Source organism: Dromiciops gliroides, chromosome 4 (assembly GCF_019393635.1).
Source record: "Dromiciops gliroides isolate mDroGli1 chromosome 4, mDroGli1.pri, whole genome shotgun sequence".
NCBI classification, from domain to species: domain Eukaryota; kingdom Metazoa; phylum Chordata; class Mammalia; order Microbiotheria; family Microbiotheriidae; genus Dromiciops; species Dromiciops gliroides.
This window is the reverse complement of record NC_057864.1, coordinates 154,217,421-154,240,805: the sequence shown is the minus strand read 5'-3', so window position 1 is coordinate 154,240,805 and position 23,385 is coordinate 154,217,421. Positions and strand designations below refer to the sequence as shown.

Sequence of the window (23,385 nt, the reverse complement as noted above, 5' to 3'; positions counted from 1 at the left end):
TCCAGACAACTAATTAAGTACCTGAATCTGGATTTGCACTCAGGTCTTCCAGATTCCAGGCCCAGCACACTTTAAGAATAATGTTAGAATTGGGGGCAGTTAAGCGGTACAGTGGATAGAGCACCGGCCCTGGATTCTGAAGGACCTGAGTTCAAATCCAGCCTCAGATACTTGATACTTACTAGCTGCGTGACCCTGGGAAAGTCACTTAACCTTCATTGCCCCACAAAAAAAAAAAAAGAAGAAGAAGAAGAAGAAGAATGTTAGAATCACTAAAGCCCAGAATGAGCTGGAGAAAAGGAAAGCTTAGAACATCAGAATTTCTTGTTTACAATGAAGTATCTTTTTTTTTTTTTTGGTTAGGCAATTGGGGTTAAGTGACTTGCCCAGGGTCACACAGCTAGTAAATGTTATCTGAGGCTGGATTTGAACTCAGATCCTCCTGAATCCAGGGCCAGTGCTCTATCCACTGCACCACCTAGCTGCCCCAACAAAGTATCTTTTAATTCTATTGGGGGAAAGAGGAGGATTGAAGAAAGAAAAGGACTGCTACTCTGGGTGGATGGAACAATAATAACAAATAGGGAAGAAAACAGAGTCCTGGCCTGCTGACCTGATTCATGAGTGCCTCACGCAGTCCATTATATCAAGCCAAGTTATCTTTAACCATGCTTTACTTTACTCTCTGACTATCTTCTCCACATTGCTCCTCCCCATTTCCTGTTCTAGAACCATAATCACATCAGTCCTGCCAAAATTACTGAAAAGTGTGTCATTTTACTTCCCTATGACTCCATTCACCATCTTTGTAACTTTCCAAATCAAAATATTCTTTCCTGGCTACAACTCCCCTTTATGTGTTATCTCTTTCATTATTAGAATGTGAGATTTTTGAAAGAAGAGACTATCTTTACCTGTATATTTCTATCCACAATACAGTGCTTGTTGGTATATAATAAGTGATCAATAATATTTCTTATTCATCCATTCATTCATTCAAAGAGTTTGACATCCACCCCTAAATTTTTAAAGCATATTATTAAAGGGATGGTTAGTGAAAAACTTTAAAAAGGAAGCTGTGATCACAAAGTACCTGCTTGGCTTCAACAAATAGAAGTCATACCAGACTAACTTTTATAATCCTTGGATCAAAGGGCCAATTGTATAGGACTCTCTCCTCACTGGTGGAGACTGATTACTCAATGCTCCTTTAGCATTGGGATAAGTAGAGTTGGTGACAGTGAGAGAAAAGAGAAACCCCAGGCTCCTTTGGCTTCCAACTTTGAAAGAGATGTGTCATTCCAACCTCTCTTCAAGTTCTTGAAAGGAGAGAAGGACTCTGGAAAGAAGCCAACATGAAGAGGACCTGGAAATTTCTATCATGTCCCCATTCCCAGCTTGCTAAACTAAAGACTTTGGAGAATTTCCTCTTAGGTGAGGTTTGAGACTCTCTTGATTGAATTAAGTTATCTCACTCTCAATGGGAGAGCCCATTAATTCTCTATTCTCTGGTATGTATATTTCTATGTATGTTTTCTCTGATTTCTGTTTTGCTATTGACTTGGATAAGTGGATTGACTGGTTAAAAAATAAAAGTAAAATAAACTCACATGGCAACATACTGAATTTCTATCCTTTTTGGAGGTGGTAATGATCAAAAGCATTTGGTAAATATAATTTTAACATTTTTGTAAATATAGTTCATTAAATGTTTACTAAGTTTTTAACAAATCCTTTGACAGAGACCCTCATTCTATACTTGTAGACAAGATGGAGCCATGTGAGTTTCACAATAGTATAATCCAGTCAGGTAGATTCAGAACTGGTTTGATCACCTGACCCAAGCAATAGTCATTAGTACTATGATTTCAATTTTGAGGAAACTTTAATGGAGTCCCAGAAAGTTATGCTATTTAACTTTTTTTTTCCCTAAATCAGCAACTTGAATAAATACTTTGTACTTACTATGTGCCACTCATAGTGTAATGCCCTGAGAGGGAACAAAGCCCCAGGTTGTGAGTCAAGGATCCAGTCAATGAGAGAAAAGCAGAAGTTAGAAAAGGGAGATGAATGGGTATATTTGGACACAAGGAATCTGAAGGAAGGGCCAGTGAGACATTCAGTTGAAGATCACAGAATGACAGAATATTTAGAGTTAGAAGGGACCACAGCAGATAATCATATCCAAATACTCTGCCTATCTAGCTATCTTACCAAATTTGCAGATGACAAAAAGCTTAGAATATTTCAGGATTTACAAAATGCTTTCATTACAATATTATCCCCATTTTATAGATGAAGAAATTAAAGTTTGTAGATGTGACTTGCCTGAGGTCACACGGCTAGTATCAGAGCTGAGATTCAAATTTAGGCCCCTTCAACACTGTATTTGGAGTCATCATACCTGGCTTGAAATCCCAACCCTTCTACCTGGGTAATCCTGATCAAATCCCCAAACTTCCCTGGGCCTCAGTTTCCCCATCTAAAAAATGGTAAGAGGATAGTCAATGCTTGGACTTGATCTTTAAGTTCCTTTCTAGATTTGAATCTTATGATCCCATGAACTCTAAGATCAATCCTCTTTCCCCTATAGCCCACTGGCTCTTAAGCTAGGAGAATCTGGGAAAATTGTAACACCCTGGAAGTCATAGAGAGTAGATGGATACAGCTTTGTAGTAAGAACCAATACAAGTCACATAAAGACAGAGAAGGGATTCCTGGATACAACAAGAATGAAGGTATGACCATAAGAGGGGAAATATTTCCTTTCTGAGCTTCATTTGTTAAAACAGTGGTTGGTTCTACTACCAGAGATAGGATGAGGCGATTGATTTCCTACCCATGTTTGAACACTCCCTGAAGGCACTAACCTTTACCTGTTCAATAGGGGTGAGAGAGACCTAAAAGAAAGAAGAGACATTGTCTCTGCCCTTAGGGTGCTCCTAGTTTGATGAAGGACCCATATTATCCTAACCCACAGAAAAAAACTAGGGCAAATGAATCAATCAAACATTTTCTGGAATCCAGGGGCAAAGCTTGGAAAGAATGATGAGGAATCAAGCTATTTGGTAAAGGGACTTTTCCGGAGAAGCGAAGTATGAAGGGAGCTGTGAAATTGGGCCAGGATAGGAAAAGGGAGGCTTCCTAGACAGGAGGAACAATCTGTACAAAGGCTTAGTGATGGGCGGGGGTGAAGTATGGGCAGGGACAGGGGGCAAGCAGGTTTGCCTGTACAGGGCTGGCAGTGTGAACTAAGGAATTCCTGCAGATGGATGGGCTGTTAAAACTTGTCTATTTACATCGCTATCAAGGAGGATTAGACACTGAGAATCTAGAGAAAAGGGAAGAAGCTGTGGCAGGGGTCCTGGCAGAATCAAAAGGGAACCCAGACAATCAGGACTGAGTATGGAAAGAAAGAGACTGTGGAGGAAGACTTGAACAGACAGTGATAGATGGGAGGTGGAAAGAGTAGAAGAGGGAACAAAGTTTCAGGTCGTGAGTCAAGGATCCAGTCAATAAGAGAAACGCAGAAGTTAGAAGAGGGAGACCATTGGGTATATAGGAGTGGAGAAGTCAAACTCTTTTGGACACAATGAGTCTGAAGGAAGGGCCAGTGAGACATTCAGTTGAAGATCACAGAACCATAGAATATTTAGAGTTAGAAGGGACCACAGCAGACAATCCTGCCCAAAAAGGAGTACCCATTAAAAAAAAAAAAAACAGTCATCCAGAATCTTGTGGAACTTGCTACCTTCTATACCAGTCCATTCTACTTGTGGATAGTTTTAAGTTAGGAAGTTCTTCCTGACATCAAGACTAAAGTTGTCTCTTTGCTACTTCTACTCTAACATTTTAGTGGATCCATGATCTTAGTAATCTGTTTACTCTCTCTTGAGATGCATGTCAAAATCAGTCCATACCTGCTCATCTTGTGTGACTCTCCTCTATCTCTTCCCAAAATGTCCATAAGGAAGTTAGAAATGAGACCTGGTTTCAGAAGGACACAGATTGGTGACCGGAGAGATTCATCTCAATTTAATTCAAAAAACATGTATTAAGCACCTACTGTGTGCTAGGCACTGGAGATGATAGTTGAAGTCAAGGGAGTCAATGGATTCTCTGATTGTGAATTAATAGAGGAAATACCAGTACCAAGGACTAAACTTTGGATAATATCTATGTTTAGTAGACAAGAAGGAGGAGGCCGAGGAGGAACACTTCTCTTCTGAGGCTCTGAAATCTCCATGCTATTATTCATATTGCCAATAATTGTTATTCCTAATGATGAGTTACTAATAGTAACAGGAAGCACCCCCAAAAACAAGCTCAGCTGGGTGCAAGAGTCAGCTGCTGACTTAAACCTGGGCCCATCCTCAGAAGGATGAGCCACCAGGGCCTAACGTGCAGCACTGAGCTATCTTGCTCACACTCTCTCTGCCCTCTATTAAGCCTTGACACTCATACCTAATGGGACTATATTTGGCTGCTCAAGTCCAGGACTCACTCATTCTCTTCTCTGCTAAGGGACCTGTCTTCCCTGGATGTCCTTGACCCTGGTGAAGGGGCTTGCCAATTTGTCTGTATGCAGTTCCCCTAGAACACAGGAACCATCTGGCTTGCATGTTCAGAAGATATCCAGGTAGAACTGCTTAAATTGGCCTAGAGGAAACAGCCAAAGGAAATTTCACTCATGCACCTGGCTCCAGTCAGAGTGACTCTCAAATTATTCTAGTGTTTGTGTGTGTGTTTTCTTAAATATCACAGAAGCACAAAGCTCAACAAACTCCCTTGGTTACATGTTTCTGTTCCATACTCTTAGCAATCTAGAATGACTTTATGGTAAAGAGTACTTAGTTCAACCCCAAAATTTTACAGATCCAAAGACTAAAGCCTGTGAGGGAAGAGACAACTAGGTGGTGATGAGAATAGAGCTCTGAACATGGAACTTAGAAGATCTGAGTTCAAATCTAGCCTCTGACAGTTATTAACTGTGTGAATTAGCTGGGAAATCTCAATGTCTGTCTGCCTCAGTTTCTTTAACTATAAAATGGGGATAATGGTGACTACCTCCCAAAGTTGTTGTGAAGATCAAATGAGACAATATTCTTTAAGTGCTTAGCACAGTGCCTCGAACATAGTAGGCCCTTAGTAAATGCTTGTTCCCTTCTCTTTTTCTCCTACCCTCTTTCTCCTTCCCTCAACCACCAACCCCCTTTTTAAAAATATCATATAGAATTAAGAATAATCGGGGCGGCTAGGTGGCACAGTGGATAGAGCACCGGCCCTGGAGTCAGGAGTACCTGAGTTCAAATCCGGCCTCAGACACTTAACACTTACTAGCTGTGTGACCCTGGGCAAGTCACTTAACCCCAATTGCCTCACTAAAAAAAAAAAAAAAAAAAAAAAAAAGAATAATTACAGTCTGACTAGAGCTACAGTAATCCAGTGGGATTGGATGTAGATGTGCTTGTGTTTATAATCATGCTTTTAAGGGGACAAAAAACAGAGACCTAGAAGTGTGGAACTGAACTCTGTTAGCATTCAAGTGTGCTAGTGACTTGAAGGCTCGATTTCAAGGTTGTGTGAAGATGGGAAGGAACTTGAGTCTTTTAAAGAAATTGATTTAGGATTACAGGTTTAGAGTTGGAAAGGACCTTAGAGATCACCTAGTTCAACCACCTCATTTTACGGATGAAGAAACTGAGCCCCAAGAGGTTAAGTGACCGGCCCCAAGATCACACAGATAGTAAGAAGCAGAGACAGAGTCTGAACCCAGCCATCTGACTCCAATATCACTAGACCATGAAGCCAGGAGGAGAAAATAAAGAATACAGGAAAAGGGAAAGGATTGGGTAATAGAGATCAAAGCAGTCTTTCTTAAACAGTTTTCCCAGGGCTGGTTGCTCAGGAAAGGAAGGTGCTATTCCATGGAAATTCTTCAGATGGAATCCACAGAAAGCATTGAGTTGAAACTCAAGTGTCTGGAAAAAAAAGCAATCTTGACCTATTCAAGAGGAGAATGGATCTTACTTCTTCAGTGGCCAAAATACACAAAGCTTCATCGGTTCTGGGGGGTGGGATGAGGAAATAGAACAGAATGGGACTATAAAAGTCTGGTTTAAGGGGCAACCTATTTCAAGTGAGCCAAAGTGGGGAGAAATGAGACTATTCTGGTTACCTTTTTGCAGATAGTCTTTCAGAAAGCAGCTGACCACTTGTGGACTATACAGCCTGAGACAAGACTTGGGTGGAATAGGTGTGGGGAATGGCACTAATGAGATAAACACTCCTCTCCTTCCCTTGTGAGAGTGCCTTGGAAATGGTGGGGAAGTTTTCCATCTGGGGACAGCCTTAAGTTCTCTTTTCATCACAACCTGTTTAACCATTTTAATAAGAAGTCCTTCTTGGAGCCTGACTGAAAATTATCTTGCTGCTGCTGTCATTCTATCTCCTTTGGCATTATAACCTTTATACCTGGTGAGAGAAAGAAGTGGAACCAGGAGGTGATGCTACTGAAGAGAGATCATTTATGAGCAGCCTTCCTTCTGCCTTCTTTCCTAACCTAGCCCCAGCTGCCTGCTTATTACCACTCCCCTGAGACTATTTAATTGGAGACTCCTCCATCCAGTCAGGTGGAGTTTCCCAAAGTCATTTCATCCACCTTAGGGTAGGGATGAATCCAATCCAGGCCCTTGCAGATGAAGATGGATGTCTCTATTTGATGCTCTAGTTCTCAGCTTTCCCAGAACCATCTCCCAAGGGAAGAAGGATGTGCACCCTTCTTCAAACAAAGATCCTTCTTCAGTCTCTGTCCCTGTGCCTTGCCCAGAGCTCCTCTGGCAAATTGTACCAGTTCCCTGGCCTCCCCCAACTTCCAAAGATTCCATTCTCTGCCCCCGATGTCTATCTATTGGGAATCAAGAGCACTCTTCTCAGTTAACAGTATCTCAGGCTAACATATTCATTATCTCCTTTCTTCAGGAATTAGGTTCAAATTCCAGTTCAGCCACTTACTAGTTCTGTGACCTATGCCTCCTTATACCTCAGTTTCCTCAGCTGTAAAATGAAGAGACTGGGCTAATTACTAAGATCCTTTCCTCTCCTCTAACATTTCCAAATGAGGAAATCCCACCAAAAAAAAAAAAAAACCAAATGAGGAAATCCAGCCTGCACAATTTGCCAATTGTGTCCTCTGTGTACATGGTTGGTTTATGCCTAATCTAGTCTACAATCGATGTCGTAGTTTATGACATTATCTTCCCTATTGCTCGTTTGACTTGACATCACAAAATGAATCCCTATAGGTCTTTGAGAACAAAATAAGCCAGCAATGAAAACATGTGCATTTGCTAAGCCATCCTTAAAAGTGTTCCTTGTTCCTGCTTCGCCCCCAACATGCTGCATCCTAGCTACTGACCTTTAGACATAGCTCTGCTCTTTGGTGATGCACTGGTTGATGCAGTTATCTGAAAGGGCTTCTGACCAGCCCATTTAGCTTTTGTAAAAAACAAAACAAAACAAAAAACAAAAAACAAAAAAAAAACAGTATTTTATTTTTCTTCCCAATTACATGTCAAGACAATTTTAGCATTCATTTGGGGGGCAGGGAATGAGAGTTAAGTGAGTTGCCCAGGGTCATACAGCTAGTATCAAGTGTCTGTGGCTGCATTTGAACTCAGGTCCTCCTGAATTCAGGGCTGGTGCTTTATCCACTGTGCCACCTAGCTGCTTCCTCCTTCCCCACCCCCACCCCCATTTAGTTTTTCAAAATTTTTGAAACTTCCACAGAATCATAAGGAATAGGGACTAGACCTTTAATTTCATTGGTATAGGGGATTCTCAGATAAAGGAAACCCCTTCTACCAATTCTGATGGGCACTTTTCTACAACTTAGTCTTTTTCAGTTGTCTAGAGAGCTTAGGTGACTTACCCAGGGGTCACATAGCCAGTAGATGTCAGTTATAACTTGAACCTTGATCTTTCTAAATTTGAAGTCAGTTTACTATATGTTACACCATACTACCTTTAGGGTCATACACTTAGAGTTAAGAAGGATTTCAGAGTTTAACTAAGTCAACCAACCTCATTTTATACATGAGAAAATAGGTCCTCTCTAGAGAGGTTGGGTGATTTGCCCAAGGTCACGCAGATGGTAAGTGGCAGAGCCATGATTCAAACTCAAGTCCTCTGATTCCAAATACAAAACTTTTCCCACCATTTGCTAGCAGCACACACTAAGGCAGGCTGGGGACTTACCCAGCTAGTTTTGTCTGTCTACCTGTTCATTCATACTACCCACTCCGACACATCACACACACACACACACACACACACACACACACACATTTTCTACCTTCCTGCCTCTTTCTACAACCTTCACCCTCTTTTGGTGGAAACCTAGGTGACTGCAGCCTCCAGAGAACTAGGATTTTAGAGGGAATTCTGCTCGAGCTTTGCCAGGGTACTAGAGAATGGACACAAAGAGGACCTGAGATGTCACCTGTAGCCCAAAGGTTTCCGGAAGCAGGGTGGAATAAGAAAAAGATAGACTTCTCTGAGATACCAGGAGAAAGAGGGCTGGAACAGGAGTGGTTTGGATAAGCCTACACTTGGAAAAGCCTACACTTGGATAAGCCTACACTTGGAAAACAAGAAGAGATATCTTGAACTGAGGAATCTCTAAGATAGGTTTTACTTCTTACAAACTTGCATCTCTTCTATGGGTTTGACACTGCCTAGAGTAAGAGGTCCTGGGTTCTAGCCCCATTTTTGCTCCTAACTAGCTTGTAAGCTTCTCCAATTCACTACCCCTCAATAGACCTTAGTTGTTTGTTTGGCTTTTTTTTTTTAAATGAGGCAGTTGGACTACTAAGTGATCTCTAAAGTCCTTGCCTTTCAGTTCTAAATCCTGCCTACAAATTCTCTATCTCATTATGGTCTTATTCTTTTCTTTGCTTTTTTTTTTTAAACCAACATTGCCACTGATGAATAGAAAGATCATTTTTATTGATTATTTCATGTCTCCGGGGGAGATCAGCCCAGCTTTGTGGGCACCTTAGTGCCTTTTTTGGTTCCCAGATGCCCTTTGGAGCCAGGCACACCCCTCCCCTTTTTCTCTGCATTCATTTCTGAAACAAAGAGATTCAGAAGAGCAAGTTGAGAATAGTCAGGTGAGACTTAGAAAGGTCAATTCTACCACCACCCTGCCTCTGATTCATCTGATTTTTTTTTTTTTGAAAAGGAAACTCTGAATGTTGAACTCAGAATCCAACATGATATGATGGTGGCCATCAAAGCAGGAGGGAAGTTGAGCAAAGTCCTCGGGTCCATCCCGGGGCAATGCCTCCCCCCTCCCTGTTCCCCTCTAGGAACTCGGATTACCTCAGTCCTGAAACTTGTTGTAGCTTCTTTATTGTGCTTATACTGCTGCCTTTTGGCTCAACTCTCAGACACAAAACATCCCATCCTTTACCCACCCCCACCCCCGGTTCCCAAGTCCCCACACACACACACATTGGGGCCCTCTGCCTTGGCTGAGGACCCAAGGTCTTCCTGCCTCAGCCCCTTCTCTGACACTAAACCTCTTTGTCCTCCCTTTCTCTCTTCCTCTCCTCCTTTTCCCTCTGTAGCTATAAAGATCACAGGGTGGAGGGGAGGTTCAAGGGCCATCTCTCTTTTCCTTTGCTCCAAACATCACTCCTAGCTTTTCAGGGAGGGCACAGTCTTATTACTACATTCAGGCTGAGGAAATGTTTTCAGCCAGTCAGATGGAGGGCAGGCACAGTGAGGTGGGCATTATGGGATCATGTGTCCCCAGCTTTAGGCAAAGAGCCCCAATCCCTCCCTGATACCCCCAAACAGCAGTGAGGGGGATGCAGTGCCCACCTGGGGAAAGGTGCCACCAGGGTGGCATGGCTGGTGCTTATACCAAATAACCATCCTTGCCCTTCACTTGCCCCTCTCCACAGTCCCCAGGTTCAGCGCTCTTGACCTTGACGTAGATGGGAGAGGGGCCCGCTTCGCAGGGAGCGCTGATGGAGGTGGCATTGGCAGGCACAACAGCCACCCCACAGGACGCCAAGGGCACATCCTCGGGCCCCCCACAGGGAGCTGCGTACTTTCTGCGCAGCGAACGGCTGATGTTCTGTGTCGGGTAGCCTAGAAGGTGCGTGACGCTGCCGCCCCGCCCGGTGGCCTTGCACCTGGGTGCCAATGCATCCTCTCTGTGGAAAACAACAGGCAGGAGGTGTGAGCGGGGCTCTTCGGCGGGCATGGCCTGGGCAGAGCCACGGGCTCCTGGAAGTATCTTGTCTTCCCTTGCCACCCCTCCCCTTCCACCCTCTGCCATCTCTCTCTCTCTCTCTCTCTCTCTCTCTCTCTCTCTCTCTCTCTCTCTCTCTCTCTCTCTTTCTCTCTCTCTCCTTCAACTTATTCTATTATCCATCTTTCTTTCCCCGTTCCTGAGTATCAGTGACCTCAAGCAATTCCAGAAGTCACCTGAGCCATCCTCCTGCCTTTATATAGGACCGGTCCCTCATTGAGTCCAAATGGCCCAAGCATTAAGATCCTCAGAGATTCCTCCACTCATTCATTATTCCATAAAATCAGTGTTGCAAGGGACATTAAAGATCATTTAGGGAGGTCATTCTCTGCTTCCCTTCTTTCCTCTGTCTTATCCCTCGCCTTTCTCTTTCTGACCTCTCCTTCTCAAAGGGGATTTGATCCCCTAAGGCACTGCAGTTACCAGCACTATTAACATTGTTCTATTTTTATTTCTAGTTTGTCTTTAGCAATAAATTAAGTTTATCTTCTTAAATAGCCATTTCCAGGGCGCCGAAAAGTACAGTTATAGAAAAGACGCATAGACACATGCCTTGCCCTCCAGGAGCTTACAGTCTAAAACAGGCAGACAGACAGACAACTGAAAAGAAAGGAGGGAAGGGAAGGAGGGCAGGAGACCAGGGGAGGGCTAGGAGAAGGTGGGAGGGATAGGAAAAGAAAAAGAATAAAGCCATGCGGCGGGTGGCGGGTCGGCATGCTGTGGTCCCCAAGGTTCCGTGGTGGTGCTGGGCGGGTTTGAGGGATGGGGGTCCCAGCCGCTGGCAGGCGGGGATGAGGAGTGGGGGAGGGCGCCGGGCCCCTCCCCCACAGCAGCATGCAGCATGCATCAGGTTTTACCTGATCTCACTAGCCATGTCGCAGGCCCCGCCGCCGACCCCGCCGCCGTTGCCGTAACCGAAGGCGCCACGGCTGACCCCGGCCCCGCTGCAGCAGCAGCAGACGAGACCCCAGATGCCCAGGCCGAGGCAAGCTAGCAACAGCAGGGAGCCCAGAACGGCCCCAACGATCATGCCCACTCGGCGGGAGTCTGTGGGGAGAAGCAAATGCCTGTCAATACTCCGACACCCTCACCCTTACTCCAGAAGTGGAGTCTGGGAGTGGTGGGGTGGACGAGGAATAAATCAGACGGGGTCTTTGTCTAAGCTAGATCAAGTGAACTAGGGTTGGGGGGGGGGGGGGTATAGCACTCAATTAGCCACGTTCTAATTAATATGCAAGTGATTCTAGCATTTGTATGTCTTTGAAAGGGTTCTGTTTTCTCCCAGGTGGGCGGAGTTGGTCCGAGCCACAAGCAAGGGAACTGTTAGCGATCTTTCTGAAGACCCAGCTGAGACTTACAGGTGGAGCCCAGATAGGAATCCCTATCCCTTTCCATCTCTTAGACCTCCCCGACCTCCCTCTCCCAGGGAACCTTGCCCCTATTGGCCCTATTCCCTTCCTTCCAACTCTCTCCACTTACCTGACACCTTCACCTCCACCACGCACACGCTGTAACCCACATGGTTAGCCACTGTGCACTGGTATAGCCCGTCGTCCTCCCGGGAGACGTCCTTCAGCACCAAGTCCCCGTTGCTGAGACCTGACATATAGGGAGGATCAGTTAGGTGCAGAAAGGCCAAAGGGCCTTTGTCCCAGAGACTTCCCTACCTTCAACATAAGTAGCCTTGGGAAGGTGAAGCATTGGGCACTGGAATGGAAGACACACACACACACACACACACACACACACACACACACACTTCAGAGAAAGATAAGCTGTTCCTATAATAAGGAGGTTATTTTCCCAATATTTTTGCCACCTTCTACTCTACACAATCCTGATTCTTCAGGGTATCTCTTTACACAGAATAATCCCCAGAGAGGACCCCATCTAAAGATCTTATAGATGGATCTTAAAATTGGTTGGATGAGCCCCTTTGCCCTTAAGGGTAACTGCTTATTGCAGTCCCCATCCTTAGGGAGAAGGGCAAGTGTCTGCCCCTAAGTGACTTTTTGGGTCACAAAAATGCCCCATTAAGACAAGACTCAAGAGCCTTTATCCTTTCATTTGAAATTTGACCCTCTCTGTAAGATCATGGAATCCTGAAAATCAGAATGTCAGAGCAAACCACCCTTTACTAAACTGATCCAGACAGTCATTCTTGTACGTGTCTGCTGGTTTGCCCCCATTCCCCCACCAGTCCTGTAGTAACCCATCCAGATGTTTGTCCAAGGCACTTCCCATGCTGTCTAAGCAGTAATGCTGTTGTGGGGCTAGTTCTTCACACATGGAACCTTATCCACTCCAAGCAATGCCTCTGAGGATCTTAAGAGTACAGAGGAATCCCCAATGCCACAGAACTCCCTCCTCCTTGGCTCCCTCCACCCAACCCTCTCACCGTGGGTCACAGAGCTATGGAAGGATTCCTGGTAGGAAAGTTCTGAGTGGTAGTTATGCTGTGAGAGGTAAGAGCTGGCCCGGTAGGGGTGGGTGTGTCCGCTGATCTTGGCCCACTTGTAGGAGAGGGGTGGAGTGCCCCCATTGGCAAAACATTTGAGCACCACATCGTTCCCATAAGTCATGTGCCCCTCAGTCCAGCACATGGGCACCGCAGGCCGAGCTAGAGAGGCAGGAAATGAACAGGAGGTGAAGGTGATTATAATTCAGGTTGCAGGGAGGGGTTTAGGTTTGCAGAGGCAAATACACAGCAATATTCTTGTGTCTATAGCCACCTAGAAAAACCATGCCCACTATAAACAGAGCCATCACTTGTCTATGGTATGATCCTGAGGAAGTGACTTAACTCTGTTTGCCTCAGTTTCTTCATCTATAAAATAAGCTGGAGAAGAAACTAGCAAATCACTACAGTATCTCTACCAAGAAAATCCCAAATGGGGCCACATAGATCTGACTGAAAAAGACAACAACAAAAATAAGATCATCTGGTCCAGCCACCAATTTTACAGGGAACTTGAGGTCCAGAGAAGTGTCCAAGGTCACACTGTTAATAAGTGACAAAGCGTGGATTAGAACCCAAATCCACTGATTGCAAATTCCAAATGCTAGTTCCACCAGTTACATTGCCCTCCCATTCACATGTACCTTGGACAGTAACAACAACTCTTCGGGTGGCCATGGTAGTCTTCTTAACCCTGCACTCATAGGTGGCTGTGTCAGAGACCTGCAGATTCATTAAGTTGATGGAGGCATCGTACTGACTAGGGTCCTGAGCTGCAAATCGGACCCTCTGCTGAAGGTGGGGGAGGCTGCCTTGGTTGATCCTCTTGTCCTGATAACTGAGGAACTGTAGGAAGAAGATGGGGGGAAGGAGAGAGAGGAAAATAAGAAGACATGGGGGGGAGGGGGAGGGATTTCCTAGCTGCGGAACATTGTATTTAATGTCAGACTTTCTGATGTGTTTATTGGTTTTGATGATTTATTTATCTTCCTCTTTTAAAAAAAATCATTTATCTGGCTCTCTAGAAGGGGGAGGAGAAGGGATATAGAAGGGAATGTAGGTGATGTAAAATAAAAGTTATTAATAAAAATAGAAACTTTTAAAACATAAAATAAAAGTCAAATATCTAGGTCAATTTTTTTAGAGGAGAGAAGTGAGGTGGGTCAAGGTGAATAGAGAGGGGCAGAGCTATATAAAAGGTGTGACCGGTGGAGCTGATCTCATAGATTTTGTCTCCCTGAGCATCTCATTTAACCTTATTCTGGCTATCAGTTTCTTCCTCTATAAAATGATTATGAGAAAGCTAGCTTGCCTCAACAGAAATTTTGTTAGAATCAAAGGAGATAATAGATAGGAAAGGGCTTTGAAAAGTAAAAGGTTGGGGACAGCTAGGTGGTGCAGTGGATAAAGCCCTGGATTCAGGAGGACCTGAGTTCAAATCCGGCCTTAAACACTTGATACTTACTAGCTGTGGGACCCTGGGCATTGCCCACAAAAGTAAGAGGTTTACGTAGGAGTTCATTGAGGTCAAGAATTATAGACTCTCCTTCCTCTGAGTCTCCCTCTGTCCCCTAGCTCAGAGTTCTGCACTTGGGGTGGGGTGGGGTGGAATGCAACACCCAGGATAGCAGTATGAGGGGGACTAGCTTGGAATCGAGATTATTGGGCCCCTTTTTTCCAGTTCCAACACCTTTGTATAAACTTAGGACTTTGTTTAGCTTCTCTCTGTCTAAATTTTAAAGTGTACAAATTTTTCTACCCATTTCCATTCCCAGGAAAAAAGAAAAACAATATAGAAATTTAGAGTGAGGGTCCTGGAGCCAAAAGGAGAATGACTAGGGGACTTCAGTGTCCAGAGCACTCACCACATTCTCCCGATGTGCAGGATCTGAGTTGACCTGCATCCACTCAATGTCCAATCCATTGGGACCATAGTCCTCAGGGTCCAGGATGTAGGGACAGCCAAGCCGAACATTATCACCTTCAGCAAGATACAGGACTTCCTGTCCATCCCCGTTTATCCGCACAGCGGACAGCAGTGCTGGGGTAAAGAAGTCAGTATGATGGAGGGGAAGAGCAAGATGGTGGTAGGGGAACAGAGGGAGAAAGGGAGTAGAAGCCAAAGTTTGAAGGCTGGAGTCACAGGCATCTCTCCATTAATTTCTAATTAAATAGAGGGTTCTGACACAGCCCTCAAACCTCAAATCAGGAGCCAGAAAAAAAGGGAGGGAGACAAAGTTGGTGCCAAGGGACCCTGAAGAACTTTGTGTGCTTGACTGAGTATGACTATATGGTTAAGTATATTTATGTGTGCTTGTGTGAGTATTATGCATAGGCATGTGATTGTGCAGGTGTGCACAAATGTATGTGTTATAAGCCTATATTTATGGTTCTGTGCATGCTATTGTATGTAGGCGGTTGTGTATGTATTTGTATCTATGTACACGTGTATGTACATAGTGTGACTGTGTTTGTGGCTATGTGTATGTATGCAGGAGTTTTCATATCAGTACCTGGGTATGGTTATTTGTTTTGGGTGGTTGTATGGATATGTAACTGGATGTGAACATAGGGTTGTATACACAGGTGTCAAGCTAAATAAACTGTGGCTCTTAACCACAGGAGTGGGAGACCTGGGCTACCCAAGGCAGTGAAGTCTTCTCTCTGGGTGGAATAAGGCTTTCTCACACCTAAGGCAGGCAAATAGGCAAGATGGCCTCTTCCAATCTGTGTGTGTGTGTGTGTGTGTGTGTGTGTGTGTGTGTGGTATCTGTGTAAGCTATGTGTGATCCATATGTCAATCTATGTACCTATATATAGGGAATAGCTTGTGCTTTCTCCCATAGGTATGCACACGTTTGTGTATATTCGGACACCTGTCTCTCCTTGCTTATTCTGCCTCCTGCAGCCCTAGCCCTGCCCTGCCCTGCCCTGCCCTGCCCCAGTCCCTGCCTCAGCTGAGTCAGGAAGGAGGGGAGCCAAGCCTCCCTGCAGGCCCCTCCCTAGGCCCAGCCTGGCCCGGGCATTTACATTGCCACATAGAGTCCTGGGCTGCCCTGGACTTTATGAGCTTCCTCAGTCAACTGCCCCAGGGTGGGGAGTGGGGATTTCCGGAAGTAAAAGACAGTTTTACTGTCTTCTTCCCTCCCTTAATGCCCCAGGCAAGAGCCTACCCCAACCAGTTGGACAGACCCACCCCAGAGAATTGGGGGAGAGAAGGGGAACAGCAGGTGCACAGGCAGAGATGAGACCAGGGGCCCCAACTTCCCCTCCCAGGTCTCATTCCTATCCCCCACTCCATCCCACCTTCCCAAACCCTCCCTCCCTTTCCTCTCCCCTCTGCTCTCTGGCTAGGGTTTGCTGCTGTGCCTCCTCTTTCCCAATCAGTCAATCAAAAAGGATTCATTGAGTACCTATTAAGTGCTCAGCACTGAGCTCCATCCCTTTGCCTCTTCCTGTCTTGATCTCTCCCAGTCTCACACACACACACACACACACACACTCAGGAAACATGAAGCAGACCAGGTCTGCCTAATTGGGAAGGGCCAGCAGAATCAGTTCCCATACCAAGCTGTGTAACTTCTTTCTGAGCTTCAGTTTTCTCCTAGGTAAATTTAGGACTGATTCAATGATCTTTAAGGTCCCTTCCCAGCTCTAAATCCTGTGATTCTAAGGTCACTGAACCAGAACTTCTGAATCAAACCTGAGAGTGCAGTCTCCACCCACCTGACTCGACAACCTCCTAGTCTCTCCCAAGCATCGTAGAGAAGCCCAAGAAAACTGAAGGAGAGATCGAGGGCCAGGGGCCCAAGATTCCTCACCCCCAAACAAAGGGAGCAGGGAAGTCAGCTCGAGTGCTAACGGGAACCGGTTGCCTCTTACCAGCCCTGGCCTGGGGAAAACACACTGGAGATAAGGATCCGGATACGATCTCCATGATTCCCCAGGCGCTGGGAGGAGTGACAGACACAGGTGAGCAATAGACTTCTATCTGCATGGCAAAGTTCCCGCCCTAGGGAAGGACTGCCTTAGTAGTGCTGGCCCCTGTAAGGGTTGGGATCCAATGGAGTAATTTTCTCTTCAGCCTCTGAGCTGTCAGGAAGGGTCGGGGAAGTAGGGGAAAGAGGAGGCTGAGTGTCAGGTTGGAGGCAAGGGACAGAGTTTGGGGTTTGGGGAGGGAACAGGGGGAAGAGGAGACAGTGGAACTGGAAACAAATGAGAAGTCACCACAGTTCCACTCATCTCCTCACCTCCATTCAAGGAAGCATCTCACCCCAGTCTGAGGAGACCCTCCCCTGTATTTGAAGATAGCCCACAGCTGCCTCTCAGAATTCCTTACATGCACCCTTAGGTGTTAGCAAGTTATTCCTTGTTTCTCGTCTCAATCTATCCTGCCACGGGGTAAGAGCCAAATTAGAAGAACACTCCTCAGAAAGGGAAGGGAAAAGGACCAGATGTTCAGGGGATGCAGGATTTGGAGGTGAAAAACCTTTAAGGATTGTTTAGTCCAACACCCCTAGTTTTATGGGAGAAAACTGAGGCCCAGGAAATAGTGACTTGCCCATGGCAACAGATGCATTATCCAGCTGAATTCTGAACCCCAAACTCCAGACTGAAAGTCTAACACTTCAGAGAGAAAGGGGAGGGAAGGAGAGAAAAGAATGCCGGAGGAGGGACTGTTGTAATAGGCAAGAAAGTTGGAGTTGGGGAAAGGAGCCAACGGGGAGAAACAAAGTGAGTTGAATCAGGTTGGGGAGCAGGATGGGGGAGAGGAGCCTGCAGGAATCCTAGAGGGCAAAGATTTGGCATAAAAGGGACAAGGACTAAAAACTAGGAGTGATGATGGAAGAAGTGGATTGAGAGCTGGGGTAGGGAGCAAAGGAGTCTTTTACCAAACGCTGAAGATCACCCAAGGTCTACTGGATCATCCTGTCACCAAGAATAGGCAGCATCATAAAAGCCAGCTTTCCTAAGCTTTGAAATCTATACCTTAATTTTCACTTGGTTAGTTGCTTCCAGCCCTACATCTCAGAGAGTGAAGATGGAGCTTCCCAGAAAAGGGTAGTGGGTGTATCAAGCCCTAACCTGTCACTTAACCACCAGCCCCAGACACATAGCTTCACACATGGAAATGTTTTCAGCAGGGCACCCATCTAAGCTGGAGCTCCCAAATAATCCATTGGAATGCCACACAGACCAAAGGATAAGAGCCAGATTTACTCTCCACTTCCCAATCCTATCCTGGATGTCACTTGGACAGACTCCCCAGAAAAATAGCTACAAATTGGAATGACCTCCTGGCCCAGCCATGGAAGGATGGAAACCTGAATGTCTTTCCCTAAAAGGAATCTAAATTTGAGTGGGTATGGAAACAAGAAGCTTCCTCTGAGGGATCGGAACAAAATAGGGAGCCTCAGTCCAGGTGCCAAATTGGTCTTTTTGCTGCCTGCCTCACGGAGGACAAGAATCAGGGAAGCTCAGTCCTGAATTCATACCCACCATTCCCTCCCCAGATCAAGGAGTCTTCCAAGGTCAAAGACCTCTTGCCAACTCCCTGTGGAGGAAATGAAGAAAGACCATCTGGAGAGAATCAAATCCCTTCTCTGACTCCTCACTGAATACCATTTCCTACAGCAGAGCCCTTCATTTGGACTCCTCACAGCACTTCCAGCTGGATAGCTCCCAGACTGAGTTCAACCCAGTTCAAGTACCAAACACATGTACACCCATGAAGCTTAATGCCCAGAGATGAAAACATCCAAAGAGGGAGATCAACCCTAGCAAGCAGCTTTGAGGAGATAGTCAATCTCCTGAGGTACCCGGCCCTCAAAGAGTCCCCAAGATGCCCTTTGCTACAAGCTCCTTCTTGTCTTCTTGGGGTTCTGGGGAGCCCCCAGACCCTGTACCTGGGCTTAAGCACATCAGCAGTAGATGGAATACTCCTTGTCCTCCCATCTCTCCTGGCTAGAAGTCTCCGCCTTGAGCTGGATAGTTCCTCAGAGCTGCTGGTGGCGGGGCACAGTGATGATGGTGATGGTAGTACGATGTGTATGGGGGGTGGAGGGAAAGGGGAGATGGGAGACGGTGAGCCCAGACACTGCCCGGGGTAGGCAGGGAAGGTGCAGTGAGTGACCTGCCTAGCAGCCAGCCGGAGTTATTTCAATGGGAGGGAGGGGGCCAGCTCCCCGCCTTGGGGAGGAGTCCCAGGAGCTCTAATTAGCGGGGTGACAGGATGGCCTACCCAGGCATTACCCAGCCCTCACCCAAGCTCTTCCCCATCCTGAGAATGGCACAGGGCGGGCAGCGGGACTTATAATTAGGCACTTGGTAAACCTCCATTTCCTTCTGGCCCCAACCCTGAGGGTGACAATAGTCGCCCCAGTTTACAGCGTCCACTGAGCTCCCCTCACCACTCATTTGCCCAAGGGGAGCAGGAAAGGGGAAATAGAAACATTGGGGAGGAAGAGGTAAAGGAGCTGGGGGCTGATGTCAAAGCCCCTCCCCCAAACCCAAAACTTTAAGGTTTAGGGTAGGACTCTGAGCACAGGTGCCTGTTCTTCCTCCCTCCCTCCTCCTAACAGTCTCAATGTCCTTCAACCTCATCTGGGTGACCCCTTCTAGGCCCCTTTTTCTCTCTCTACTTTACTCTTGGTGTGTTTATAAGGGTGGGGAGTGGGGTAGGAGAAGAGACAGCCCAATAGTCAAAGGATTTCTTGCCCCTGACTCCCCTTCATGCCTTTAGATGCTTCGTAGTATCAATCACGATGGAATATTAGAGCTTGTGGGAAATGCTCCATTCTTTTGTCCCAGGAGCTCTAGGGAAAAGCCAAAAATATATTTGAAAGGGTTCCAGGAATGCCCAGCCCAACCTCCCCCTCAAGCCCTCTGTGGTATCAAGGCATTTTAGCTCTCAGAATGACAGAAGGAGGGGGAAAGCTGTGGATATCACTAGGGTCTCCATCTTCCCCAGTAGTTCCCCCTATCTGGGCAGAGCCAAGGTTTAGGATGGGAGGTAGGGAAGAGGGAGTGAATGAAAGGATCACCCCTAAGGAGAGAGAAACAGACTCATTCCATCCCCCTCTCAAGTCTGGTTCAGTGACCTTGTCTGAGAGTAGAGGAAGCCCATGGGTGCTGAAGGTAAGATATGTGGCATGGGGGGTAAGGTGGGGCAGGAGGAGGGAGCAGAGAGAAGAGGGGCTGTCACCATCCCACCATGATTACCACCCTTTCCATGCACTGGGGGACAGGACAGAAACCAGTTTTTTGAGGCCTAAGAGAACAGGGACAGGGGTGTGGGTAAGGGGGTGAGGTCCAAGGATAGAATGGGTGAGAGAATAGTTGTGTGTCAATAAGAGTGTGGGGAGGAGGGGAAGGTACTTGAGGAGTGTGTGTGTGTGTGTGTGTGTGTGTATCTGAATTATGCCTGTGTGTGTTACTCTATGACAAAGCTAACACATGAGTGTAATGAAAAAGGATGGTCAGGTCAATTCTTCATTTGAGGGATATAGCTGCATGTTTCCATATATACACACGTACATATATGTGCATAAGGCATGTTGTTAGTATGTCCATGAGGGAGATGACATGTCTATATGTATGGCAGGGAGGGGGATATAAGAGGTTCATGTTCCAACATTGGAAATGCTCCAGGGAACTCATAACCTACCCAGGGGTCACCAGACTTTCAGCATAAACTTGGTCTCAGGCAGCAAGGCCAGTTTTATAATGATGCTGGAAGACAGCTCTAGCTGGAGCAATGATTTGGGGACATTTTTCCTCCAAGACTCCCAAGCCATTCCACAGAAGGTAGCATATATTACAAGACCCCTCAGTTCAGGAGTCCAGTCATGGGGACCTACCAGCCCAGTTTGCTCAAGGGGGCCACCGGATACTTCCTATGTGCCCCTTAAGGAGCACAGAAGAGTGGCTGAAGGAATGGAAGGGGACATAAGGAAGGGAATCATGGGTTTCTGAGGCACTCTTGGTTGGGAATAGTAAAGCAGTTTAAAGGGACACAAGGAAGACAGGGAGTCCATGATTCTCAATTCCCTCCCCTCTTATCCCAGTAATAACAGGGATCTTGAGGGCCCACAAAGCAGCCATAATTGATTTCCTTATTTATTCAAGAATTTATAGGATTTTTTTCTTGTGCCCTCCTTTGGCCTGGTCTCCCCAGGGAGCAGGTGTCATTATCTACCTTTTACCAACTGGAATTATCCTAGGTCACATACCTAGGTGCCATCTGATTTGATGGCACCGGTGTTCTGGCTTTCAGCCCAGAGGGAATCCATGAATGGGAGGTGAGGATCACAGGAATGGCCAAGCCATTCCAATGGGGACCAATGTGCAAGATCAAGATCAAGACTGGGGAAGTTAGGGCAAGGAAGTAATCTGTAGAGAAAAGTAGTTGTGGTCACCATTAAGTTTAGGGTTGGAATTAAGGTTTAACCTTGGAACCGAGGTGACAATTGATTGAGGGTTATTGCAGGAGTTGAAATTAAGGTTTGAATTAGAGTTAGAACTGAGATTGCTGCTGGGGTCAAAATTGCGGGTAAGATTATGACTGGATTTAAAGTCAGTGGATCTGCCATTTACTAGCAGAGTTGTGTGACCTTGGGCAAGTCTCTTCACTTCTGTGGACCCCAGTTTCCTTATCTATAAAATGAGGGAGTTGCACTAGATGATATATGATACCTTTACAGCTCTAAATCATCTGACCTAGGTAATTATGTCTACATATTAGTTATACTCTCCTGTAACTTATAACCACTGTGCCCTAGGGACTTCAACATACCTCAGAGACTAATCCTAAATGTAATGTGTAATGTGAGCTGGGAAGATGCAAAGAAGCAGGACCAAAGGGTAAAGCAATGACTCCTGGTCAGGTGATAATTTTATAGTTGGATCCAGATGATTGGGAGATGGAGTGTGTGTGTGTGGGGGGGGTGTTCTTGGAAGCATGGAATCTGAATGGGTAGATATGGGGTGCTTATAGAGGAATGGGGATTAGATTTTTAGTTGCCTCAAAGCTGGGATGTCTAAATAACATGCTGAATGACAGTAACATCCAAAGACTTATACAGGCTAATAAAATGAAATACAACAGAGATAAATGTAAAATCCTACACTTGGGTTCAAGAAATCAACTGCACAAATGTAGGATGGGGGCAGAATTAAAAGGAAATGGTTCATATGAAAGAGATTCAATTCAGTCAACATCAATGAAGCACCTACCGTGCAGGAGACACTGTGCATGGGAGATGCAAAGACTAAAAAGAAACTTCCTACCCTAAAGGAGATTCCATTCAACTTGGAGAGGGAGAACAACATGTACAAAGATAAGTAGCTATAAAAATAAAGGGGAAGGCACTAACAACTGGGTGAATCAAGAACGACCTCAGCAAGGAAATGGTACTTGAGCTAAGACTTGAAGGAAGCATAGGCTTTCAAGAAGCAGTAGTTAAGGGAGCAGCTAGGTGGTGCAGTGGATAGAGCACAAGCCCTGGATTCAGGAGGACCTGAGTTCAAATCCAGCCTCAGACACTTATCACTTACTACCTGTGTGACCCTGGGCAAGCCACTTAATCCCAACTGCCCTGCAAAAGAAGAAGAAGTAGTAGTAGTAGTTAAGGAAGAACATCCTAGTCAAGGGAGCAGCTCAGCAAAGGCATAGAGGTAGGAGATGCTAGATCAGGGAATAAAAAGCAAGTCAGTTTGATTAGAACAGAGAGTGAAGAGCAGTAATGTGCAGGAAGCCTAGAAAGGAAACCTGGAGTCACAGTGTGATGATTTTTAAATGTTCACCTGAGGAGTTCATATTTTTCCCTAGAGGCAATAGGGAGTCAGTCAAGATTCTTGAGCAGAGGAGTAATATGCCCTTTCCTTTAAGAAGATTATTTTGGCAGCTGAGAGAAGAATAGATTCGAGTTGTAAAAGGCTAGAGACAGGAAGACCGAAGAGGTGATGAGGGCCTGAAGTGGGGTGGTGATCGTTTAAGTGGAGAGATAGGACAGATGTGACATGTTGTTGCGGTTGGATTTCTATGACATAGAAACTCATCTGATGTGGGATGTAAGAAAGGGCAAAAGAGTTGAAAATGGCATTGAAGTTTTGAACTTGGGTGACTGGAAGGGTAGTGGGGCCTTGGGCAGAAATAGAAGAATTCAGAAGAGGGGGATGGGTTAGTAGAAAGTTTGGGGAGCAGGGGAGAAACACCAGATTTGTGATTCTACTGATGTAGGGGAACACCATTGAGAAAAGCCTCATTTCCAATGTAGATCTGCAGCTAACTTACAATTTATAGTCTTAGACCAGGAATTCTTAAACCTTTTTTTTTGCATCCTGAACCCCCTTGGCAATCTAGCAAAGTCTATGGAATCCTCAGAATAATGTTGTTAAGTAAGGAAAGGAAAGGTTGAATTTCTTTTGGAGGAGAGTGAAAATAAAGATGTACATTTTTTCCTATCTAATTTCATGGACACCCTGAAATCTATCCACAGACCACATAGGGTCGAAGTTGAAAGAACTTCTACTTTAGAGAGTCATCTATAGTGCTGAGAAATTAAGTAACTAGTCCAGGGTCATACAGTGAAGAGGTGAAATTTGA

At 45.6% G+C, this 23,385-nt stretch overlaps 1 protein-coding gene across 1 annotated transcript; it reads right to left on the bottom strand.

Annotated features, from left to right (window-relative positions):
* Positions 1 to 9,060: 9,060 nt before the first annotated feature.
* On the bottom strand, positions 9,061 to 18,734 carry VSIG8 (V-set and immunoglobulin domain containing 8). Its single transcript, XM_043964143.1, has 8 exons — positions 18,686 to 18,734; positions 14,645 to 14,820; positions 13,424 to 13,625; positions 12,720 to 12,941; positions 11,801 to 11,920; positions 11,179 to 11,368; positions 9,886 to 10,223; positions 9,061 to 9,128 (listed from the first exon to the last, which is right to left on the bottom strand). Exons 1-7 carry the CDS (start codon positions 18,732 to 18,734, stop codon positions 9,923 to 9,925), a joined length of 1,260 nt encoding a protein of 419 aa, XP_043820078.1. The 3' UTR covers positions 9,061 to 9,128; positions 9,886 to 9,922.
* Between the last annotated feature and the right edge of the window lie 4,651 nt (positions 18,735 to 23,385).